The 10988-nt window shown below is 34.8% G+C and overlaps 1 protein-coding gene across 1 annotated transcript; it reads right to left on the bottom strand.

Annotated features, from left to right (window-relative positions):
* Window positions 1-202: 202 nt before the first annotated feature.
* On the bottom strand, window positions 203-3628 carry LOC130051657 (uncharacterized). The gene is made up of 5 exons (XM_056153946.1): window positions 3262-3628; window positions 2803-2872; window positions 2267-2358; window positions 1397-1506; window positions 203-1105 (listed from the first exon to the last, which is right to left on the bottom strand). Exons 2-5 carry the CDS (start codon window positions 2823-2825, stop codon window positions 839-841), a joined length of 492 nt encoding a protein of 163 aa, XP_056009921.1. The 5' UTR covers window positions 2826-2872; window positions 3262-3628; the 3' UTR covers window positions 203-838.
* Between the last annotated feature and the right edge of the window lie 7360 nt (window positions 3629-10988).

The raw sequence follows: 10988 nt of genomic DNA, 5'->3' as shown, positions 1-10988 counted from the left end.
ATTTAATCAAATTTAAAGGTGTGTAATTTTTTCCATTAATATGGAAATCTGTATACTCCCCTTTTCAGATTTTATCAAATTGCAATAAATTTCTTTATACAAAAGTCTATATTGTGAATGAGGAGTTCATATCTTAGTACAAGACATTTCTTGTAGAATCACGTTTTAAATGATCTGTTGAGATAACAAAAGCTGCATATTTAAATATCAATAGTCAATTTATTAATTTCTATTTTTCACAAATGTATGATTATATACCACAATAACGGTGGTTAATATACATGGACATGTATAACAATATAAAACAAATTGTACACAATAAATCATTGATATTTCAAACATGCTGCGATGCATAACAAAATATTTTTGATATATTTTATGATAGAATGCATTATCTTGAATTTTGTGTAAATATATGCTTAATTTGAACAATTCTTATTGTATCAATGGTATCAAATTTTGTTTTGAAAGAATTGAACTACAAAGGTCATTTTCTGAACCTAAAGATCATAATTGAAATTGTCTTCGAAAAATTTAACAGATTTGAATGACTGCTGCAGAGAACTTTCATCCGCAAATAATCTGTATATCTGCAATGTCATTAACACATATATATAAAAACAACAATGGTCCCAATACAGATCCCTGTGGCACTTCAGATTCAAAGACTAAATATGTGTACAAATGAAAAAGTGGTGTTACAAAAAAGAAATTGCATATGCATCACATAGTCAAAAAATAAAATAAATATGATATGTTAAGAACATATTTTAACATGCAATTCACATGTTTAAAGTCCATGCATGAATAATGTTCAATTTAGGAGGCTCTTCTTCTCTTAGAGACCCCCTACTTTTTTGGACAATAACCTCTTGCTACGTGGAGGACATGTCTCTAAATATTTTTTGTCCAGACTTCCTTTAACTTTCTGTAATTCCTCACTCTCCCAGGAATATGGATGGGACACAAAACCATCATCTCCCTCCTCATCACTGCTCATATATTTGTGAGCATATGGTAGCTGGAAAAATGTTCTAACTTTATTTTTCTTCTCCTCGGTCCATCCCGTCTTCTTCTCTACCGCAACAAGTCTCCTCTTCAATTTCTGTCCAAAAAGATATGTTTTAAATTAAAGGAAAAAAATAATTGCAGTTACCTTCCATATTTACCCAAATCACTTCAATGAAACATTTGTTTTGAATATATTTTTAAATACATGGGCACACAATCAAGTACTCATATAGACACCCTTTCATCAACTTCCTTTTCTTTCCTCAAGTGACCTAAACCATTTCGATAATCTTCATCCAGTGTCATCAAAATCAATAACAATGTTCTAAGATGAGCTTTAAGTAAAACTGTATGATTACTGAGCTAAATTGAATTTCAAGTTTACCTCTTTCTTTCTTTCATATGTTGCTTGCCTCTTTTTATTTAACTCTTCTTTATTCTTATTGTGCCTATTGTTGGCCTCCTTTTTGGATGTAAAATATCTTTTAATGGCAGCTAGAAAATAAAAGATGCTGAATAAAAGATCTTGCACAAAATAATGTAAATATGTTTCAAAATAACTAATTATAGCCTTAGTTCAACCTACGATTTCTTTGTAATTATACCCCCCGCAACAAGTTGTGGGGGGTATACTGGAATCGGGTTGTCCGTCTGTCTGTTCGTCCGTCCGTCTGTAGACGCAATGGTTTCCGGGCTCTAAAGCATTATCCTTTCCACCTACCGTCACCATATCATATATATGGACTACCCATGGGATGAAGATGTTCCCTATCGATTTTGGGGTCAAAGGTCAAGCACACTGGACATCGAAGTAGCAATATGGTTTCCGGGCTCTAAAGCGTTATCCTTTCCACCTACAGTCACCATATCATACATATGGACTACCCATGGGATGAAGATGTTCCCTATCGATTTTGGGGTCAAAAGGTCAAAGGTCATGCGCACTGGACATCGAAGTAGCAATATGCATGGTTCGGTTTGTCATGCCATTTGTTTTTTACACTCAGAAAAGAGGTAGTTTATACCTATTACCAACACCCTTTGGGAGATTGGGGTAAGCGGGGGGTATTCTTAGTGAGCATTGCTCACAGTACCTCTTGTTAATTCTAAATTAGGACAAATAAATAAACTTATAATCAACGTTTGCTTTCTCATTGGTAATAACTGTTGAACCATAATGTAATGCTTTTCAGATTAAATATAAATTGAAATCTGTTAGATTTAGCAAAATTTATAACAGCATTTTCATTAGTACCATCTATGACATCAATTCTTTCATCTGGCGCAATCCCTTGTACAACGTTCCGCATAAATACTGTCAGTGGTACATTTTCTTCATCCATGAATCTACAAAATAACAAGATTGTTACTTGGTTACAAATTACTGTAAAGTAGTTAATGTACTCCTGGGAGTTAAACTTTTACCCCAAAAATGAATTAGTGTATAAAATTCAAAGTAATTCAGCTGGGTTATTTTTTAAATTTAATATTTTGAAATATTTTTACTAAATTTGCACAATTAACATTGGTTAATGATTTATTTATACATTTATGGACTGCGAATCTGGTTTATTGTTTGGAGAATGTTTTCAGGAACATCCATTATTTCAAAACAAAACAAAGATGTGAAGAGACCCACACGAATGTCCTAACCAATGCATTCATGTGCACAGTGTGTGATGGCCTTACAAGTAATTTCATTAATTCATAATAACAAAAAAACTGACAAAGCATTTATAAATTCAACATTTGCAAGAAATATTGTCTCATTATATATGTATGCAAAAATACCTTTTGCTGTACCATAGTTCCATTTCAAATCCGTCTGTTGACTATTTAAATAAGAGTCCTTCACTGCACTCTGAATGAAAGAGAAAACAATAATGATATATATATATATATATATATATGGGAAACAGGGAGGCCATTTGAGTAATCTAATTCTGATGGGGAGATATGCCTCATCCATGATGCACTCTTGTCCTTCAAATATTTTCTTGGAGACCTTCAGACTGCTGTTGTACACTCAATACTTTTCTTTTTCTGGCAAAGAACCGAAAGAGTATTCTAAATTCATATTCCTCTGGAATTGGTTATGTGTATGTTTCGTGAGGTGATTTTACACATTTTCAACAATTTCACACATGGAAGGACAGACACAATATTAAATTATATAGACTATAGTCAAAAAGGCATACAATTTATAATATTTATTAAAGCATTGGAACTGCATTGAAAATTGACTCTTACCCTTTTGTGCTGGAGGATCATGTTGGGGTTCATCTTCATCTCCAGCCTCACATCAAGAAAACTGCAGGGTTTCATAGAGCCTGTCTTTGGCAGGTTTTCTAGGAGATTTCCTTAAACCTGTAGATTGCAATGATGTGGCTGTTCTTTTCTAAACGAGAAGAAAACAATAGTGTAAAACATAACCGATTCCTTACTCTGTACAAAAAGGAAATTACATGTGGAAATTAAACAAATGCAGAAAAATAGCCAAATTTCTGTCTAAAACTACTAAAAGTTAATGCCTATAATAAACTACTTAAAGATAATGTCTTAGTACAATAACCTACACAATTTTTATATGGATAATATATCAAACTTCATAAATACATGCACGTCCAATCAGTCAGTCAGACACACTACTTGCAATATATATCAATTACAATTTCATTGTTTTTGCCTAATATATCTGATATCAAAAATTGTATTATTGAATGCCATTTCCTCATGAATGTGTTGCAGTTGTACACAATGCACATATGGATCTTGATAAATATAATACATCCATTTTAAAAACCAAATATCTATTTACAAACCATAGAATTTAATCTAAAAATTCTGAAAGTAAAAATTGGAAGCCAAATCATAAAAAATAATCTGCTCTAATCACACTAATATATTACAAATTAAACTGACTGTAAAAGTCAGCATCTTTTACGACTCAAGTTTGCAATCAGAAGATGCCAGACCCCCCTCCCAACATATACATGTAACTATAATAATTCAGAAAAAGTGAGATCAAGGAAGTAGATATAGCATATATATATATATATATATATATATATATATATATGCAGGCGCGGATCCAGAATTTTTTTTCCAGGGGAGGGGTCGAACCTTTTCACAAAAACATATTTATAATATAATAACAGTCAACTCATTTTTCTTATAAATCGTTATATTGTAATTTTTTTTATCTTTGCAAATTCTATGGGGGGGGGGGTCCGGACCCCCCCCTCCCCCTTCTAGATCCGCGCATGTATACATGTATGTATATTACATGCATGTACCTGTGCACAAATACAATGTTTAATCAAAGTGACTGATACAGTGTATAGGTGGGGGGGGGGGGGGGGTTATGTTGTTAAAGTAAAAGATAAAACAACTATAGGCCTAGATCTAAAATTACAACAACAACAAAAAAATTCATAGGCCTATCTAAGAAAAGAAATCTATGTAAACATGATCAAACCTTTGTCTTGGGTGTTGCTGATAACACAGATTCTGGCTCTGATTCGCCTCCTGATGAAAAATGAAGATGCAAACTTTCATCTTCAACCTCTAAATCTGTCGCCTCTGAATCCAATCCATCGGCAAATGTTAAAAAGCCTTGGGTCCAAGTCCATTTTAAAATCTGTGTAAAACAAAGAAACTAGCCGCGTCTTGAGATGGAGTAATCCGATCTGTTGATCTTTGACGTCACGATTATACCCATAATGCACTCGGCGGCCATATTGTAGGGCAACAGATTGAAGCGTGGAAGCGCAATCGGAACTCCTCGAATGTCTCGCGCACTCGACATAGATCTCGGATGTAATACGATGGCATCCATGAGCGAATTTGATGCATTACTGTGACGTCACAATTGACAATGCATCAAATTCGCTCATGGATGCCATTGTATTACATCCGAGATCTATGTCGAGTGCGCGAGACATTCGAGGAGTTCCGATTGCGTGGAAGCGAAAACAAGAGAGGGTTATTTAAGTTTCAGCAAAGATATGGTTAATACTTGTGTTGTGTGGGGTTGTAACAACCGGTCAGTGAGTGGAGATGAAAACAGACGCTTTTATGACATTCCTAAAATTGTAAAACATCAAGGAAAGCAGATGGAAGAGTTGTCAGCTGAGAGGAGAACACTTTGGCTGGCGCGGATCAACAGATCAGATTTCAACCCGAGAAACGTCATTTTAAAGTCTGTTCAGATCACTTCGTTTCAGGTAATAGTTTTAATTAGGTTATATATTTTGTTAATTTATAATAAATCAAAAATTGTTTGTCTTATTTTAATATGTTGATGGTGCTAGTACCGTCTGAGCGAGCGCAGCTTCATGCATGCACATATTTTGTAATGGTCATGCTTTGATCAGGCAGGGATCGAAATGAACTTTTTTCACTACTAGCAAATTTTAGCTAGTGGATTATTTTCCAACTAGCAAAATTGAGCTTTTACTAGCATTTTTCAATCGATTGCTGTTTTACAGGAATTTAAGAAAACAAGCATGTATCTATATCAAAATATATGGAAAATCTTTTAAAATCTTCTGTAAAGTGCAATAATAAAAATAATATTGAGAATTCTTTCATTTAAAATTTAATGAATATCAGACAACACACAAATATCATCGGTGCATGGTGAGGGTCATAGGGTACACTTGTGCAACGAACTCGCTGTCCAGAGATCTACCACCTATTTACAACATCATGTGGTTTGAAATCTTGAAGACTGTTTGCGCCAATTCACACTATATGTTCAAAACTTTTGGAAATTTCATCTAAAAAATTCTAGTTGAAAAAAAACCCCGCGAACTCTAAGTGTTTGACTATAGACTACAGAAGGACATCGCGTGAAGCGGTGACACTAACACTTTCATGTGTTGTTTCATGTAAACACGAACGAGATCAACATGCTTGCTACTTAAATCAGATGTCTCTGAGACGCCCGAAGTATGCATGAAGTAGGCCATCTTCGACATCACTGACTGAGATGACCTTGGCCTTAGCTATTTATTCGATCCACGTTTACTTTTCAATACTTGTATATTCATCCTGTAAAGCGTTTCTACGCACAAGACAAAATTATTGTAAATTTCAAAGTACAGCCAATAAACCGAGGAAATCCGAAAAAAAGATCCGGGTTTTTTCACTCGCAAAAAGTTACAATCGCTTGTGATTTTTCACTCGCAATTTCAATTTTTAACTCGCATTTAGCGAGTATTTCCCCTTAATTTCGTTGCCTGTCAGGTTCAATTTAAAGGCCGGGAGTAACCTATTATATTCTTAATGAAATCTATGTATCATTTAAGTAGATTGATATAGCATTATATTGTAATTCATGTTTCAGGAACAAAGGCTGAACTCTATGACAAGACTATTTAAAACCTGAGTGGGCACCCTCTCTTAGTTAGGACCTGTGGAACAAGATCCATCAATAACTTTATCAACAAAGAAGAAGTACGAGAGAGCCCAAAGCCGTGATGCACGAAAATTGGAGAAGACACTGTCAAAACTGGCACTAGATTTCCAGGATGTTGAAAGACTTGAGGATTGTGATGTGAACTATGAACTGTGAACTGTGCAAGTTTCGTAACATTGGACCACTGGAAGCACTGGCACCTAGAGAGGAAGACAAAAGCAATAAGGAAGACCCAGACCTACTCCACAAGATGCGTTGTGAAGTGCAGAGGCAGTAAAACTGCAAAGAGTGACGAAGCAACCGATCCTCCATGATAATTGCACATTGGTATCGTGATAATGGACAGATATCTTCATTTGAGAACATGAACCTCAAACCCAGGCCTGGTCAAGTTGAAAAAATAGTATTGCATAATATTCTCATTGAAGGACAATCACATGTCCATTGCCTTGCCAGGGTGAAATGGTTATGCAAAGTAAACGAAACAGTTTGAAATTATTTTGGTAAACCAGTTGAAGTTTGGAAGGCCAATATGTATGGATGTGAAGGACCTGCTAGTTTTATTCCCATTCAAAGAATAAAATCCAAATTTGTATATGCTTTTGAGAACTTTCAAGGAATTAACACAATCGTTGTTATACCACGTGAAAGATTCTTGTGACTTTGATATGCATGATATGAAGCCGGACAGATATGTTGATCTGGATATATACAGACACAATTTGACTACCCAAGTCTGCTCATTACAAAAACTTGTGAAGTCGGGCACATGCAGTTGATGTGTGAAGCCGGACACATAGGTCTACATATACATGCATGTACATCCACTATTTGATTACATCAGTCTGCACATTACAAAAACTTGTGAAGTCGGGCACATGCAGCTGATGTGTGAAGCCGGACACATAGGTCTACATATACATGTATGTACATCAACTATTTGATTACATCAGTCTGCACATTACAAAAACTGGTGAAGTCGGGCACATGCAGCTGATGCGTGAAGCCGGACACATAGGTCTACATATACACGTATGTACATCAACTATTTGATTACATCAGTCAGCACTGCCACATTACAAAAACTTGTGAAGTCGGGCACATGCAGCTGATGTGTGAAGCCGGACACATAGGTCTACATATACATGCATGTACATCCACTATTTGATTACATCAGTCTGCACATTACAAAAACTTGTGAAGTCGGGCACATGCAGCTGATGTGTGAAGCCGGACACATAGGTCTACATATATATGTATGTATGTACACCACTATCTGATTGGATCATAGCAAATACTATTCAGGAAGGGTGATAATATTCTTGCAATGTATACGTTTTCAATCTAATTTGAAGAGTTTATTTTCCTGATCTTATAAGTATTTTTGTAGTTATTATTTATTGACTGTAAAGTGTTACATTAAGATGGTATTTATTATGTACAGGAAGCAGTTTTTTTAAAATTTATTTTGTAATTAAAAAGTATATTAATTTGAAGAAAAGTGTTGTACATCATGAAATGAATTTGAAAGTGCAAGGAACGAACAATTTATTCATTATATTTCAATTTACAATTGCAAATGGTTTTGCTGTGATAACCAAGGAAAACAATCTTTGGATATACCCTCAGTATGGAAATTAGATCTTTCGATTAAAATATGAGGCCAAAACTGAATGGAGACAATATAATCGAAAACTATGTAAATAAGGAATGTGCTCCATAGGTGATATCCAACCTCGGAAGACAATATAATAATTTACACAAGTTCTAGAACAAAACCTTTTAAGCGATGAAAAGATTTGCAAGCTCCTATGTTGTGTTTATTTCACCTCACTTCAAACTAGTTCTAATTGTAACGGGGACCGTTACATATGTTCCCCAAACCTCCCCCAATTAAAAAGTGATGTCTTTGTGAATCTATAGCAAAAAATCATTTTATTTTAGCCTTTAATTACATATAGTACGTTCAATATGGTCATTTCAGTACCAAGAAATGAAAGAAAGCGTTGCACGTGCATACACGTGCACGCGTGTATGATTCCGAATTTTTGTTGATGTCGTTCAACAGGCATTCGTATCATATACCTACAGTATGAATTTCATAACATTTCCACCACATATAAGGAAGTTATAGCGATTTTAAAATCGTCCAATCAGAATTCCTCACACGTGCATGCACGTGATGAGCAGTAATTCTAACCACAACAATTTGTATGGAGTACCAAGACACATCTAAACCATTAATATCAATAGAATTTGATGAAAAACAAAAACGTTATCGTCCTTTAAAAATTGAACATTTAAAAACCGTTGCACGCGCATACGCGTGTGCGTTGGCATTTTTTGTTACACCAATATATAGATACACATATTGTCTACGTAAGCTGTGAATATCATCTCATTCGTTTCATAAATAAGATAGTTACAAACGTTTTAGTATTATCCAATCAAAATGAAGCGCACGTACATGCGCGTGCAAATTAGTAATTTTGACCATGCAAATCAGTTAAGGGTCTCAATATCTACCTATGATATGGATTTCAAGCCATTTCAATGAACAACAAAAAAGTTAGACTGATTCCAAAGTTAGTGTACAAATTTTGTAATGCGCGTGCACACGCATGCGTGCGCGTGCTGACAAAATAACTATTATTTTTCATATGTACAAATGATATACTATCATCCTATTTAGGTTTTATATCGCTTCCTTCAATATTCTGATTTTCCATTTTTTGTACCAAAATTGCAATGCACGTGCGCGCGCGTGCATGCACGCGTAAACAAAATGACTATCACTATGCACATCTACAAACGCTATACTATCATCCTGGAAAGTTTCATATCGATCCCTTCTGTAGTTTCTGAGAACACTACCGGACAAAAAAGTACCGGAGAAAAAGAATAATAATAATAATAATAATAATAATAATAACTAGTTCTAATTGTAACGGGGACCGTTACAGATGTTCCCCAAACCTCCCCCAATTAAAAAGTGATGTTCTTGTGAATCTATAGGAAAAAATCATTTTATTTTAGCCTTTAATTACATGTAGTACGTTCAATATGGTCATTTCAGTACCAAGAAATGAAAGAAAGCGTTGCACGTGCATACACGCGCACGCGTGTATGATTCCGAATTTCTGTTCATGTCGTTCAACAGGCATTTGTATCATATACCCACAGTATGAATTTCATAACGTTTCCACCAAATATAAGGAAGTTATAGCGATTTTAAAATCGTCCAATCAGAAATCAGCACACGTGCATGCATGTGCTGAGCAGTAATTCTAACCACAGCAATGTGTAAGGAGTACCAAGATACATCTAAACCCCTAATATGAAAAGAATTTGATGAAAAACAAAAATGTTATCGTCCTTTAAAAATTGAACATTTAAAAAACGTTGCACGCGCATGCACGTGTGCGTTGGCATTTTTTGTTACACCAACATATAGATACACATATTGTCTACATATGCTGTGAATATCATCTCATTCGCTTCATAAATAAGATAGTTACAAACATTTTAGCATTATCCAATCAAAATGAAGCGCACGTGCATGCGCGTGCAAATTGGTAATTTTGACCATGTAAATCAGTTAAGGGTCTCAATATCTACCTATGATATGAATTTCAAGCCATTTCAATGAACAACAAAAAAGTTAGACTGATTCCAAAGTTAGTGTACAAATTTTGTAATGCGCGTGCACGCGCATGCGTGCGCGTGCTGGCAAAATAACTATTATTTTTCATATGTACAAATGATATACTATCATCCTATTTAGGTTTTATATTGCTTCCTTCAATATTCTGATTTTCCATTTTTTGTACCAAAATTGCAATGCACGTGCGCGCGCGTGCATGCACGTGCAAACAAAATGACTATCACTATGCACATCTACAAACGCTATACTATCATCCTGGAAAGTTTCATATCGATCCCTTTTGTAGTTTCTGAGAACACTACCGGACAAAAAAGTACCGGAGAAAAAGAATAATAATAATAATAATAACTAGAAACTCATTACTAGTAATGAGTAGGTCTTCCGTTAGATCACTTCCGGTAAAGAGCTTTCTATTCCTACGAAAATCATTTAAATGTATCAGAAAATGTGCCTTAACAATGAATGAGAAATGTATTGTCGAATTTTTTATTCCTTTCTCGTAACTTCCGGTGACGACCGGAAGTACTATTCAGATGCGTTTTCCTATAAATGACAGCGACTCTTTACTGTCGATATTCCCTGAAAATTTCACGTCTCTATCTGAAAGAGTTCTCAACAAAAAGAAGTAGACTAAAGAAAGAAAAAGTAGTAGGTTACTACCGACCGGAAGTCAATTTTGAAAAACAAAATTATCAAAACTTTAGAAGTTGATACTTTTATTAAGACATGTGAAAATCATATGAAAGACTTCAAATATAAGCGAGATTTATGGGAACAAAGAGACGAAAAGTAAAAAGATATTTGAAACCACAAACCGGAAGTAGTCGTTTTGACTACCGACAGACTCAATATTCTTTTGACACTTTGAAAGAGAGTTGATAAACTAGTTTA

The sequence above is a fragment of the Ostrea edulis genome, chromosome 2, assembly GCF_947568905.1.
Source record: "Ostrea edulis chromosome 2, xbOstEdul1.1, whole genome shotgun sequence".
In the NCBI taxonomy this organism is placed as follows: Eukaryota; Metazoa; Mollusca; class Bivalvia; order Ostreida; family Ostreidae; genus Ostrea; species Ostrea edulis.
Note: the sequence above shows the minus strand (reverse complement) of the source record. Positions and strands in the feature narration are given on the sequence as shown.

Coding starts and splice junctions, on each gene's coding strand:
- LOC130051657 (XM_056153946.1), bottom strand. CDS start 2,825: ATGGAACTATGGTACAGCAAAAG. Junction 1,507..2,266: donor AAGAATTGATGTCATAGATG/GTACTAATGAAA, acceptor TTTATTTTCTAG/CTGCCATTAAAAGATATTTT. Junction 1,106..1,396: donor CATATGAAAGAAAGAAAGAG/GTAAACTTGAAA, acceptor CTTTTTGGACAG/AAATTGAAGAGGAGACTTGT.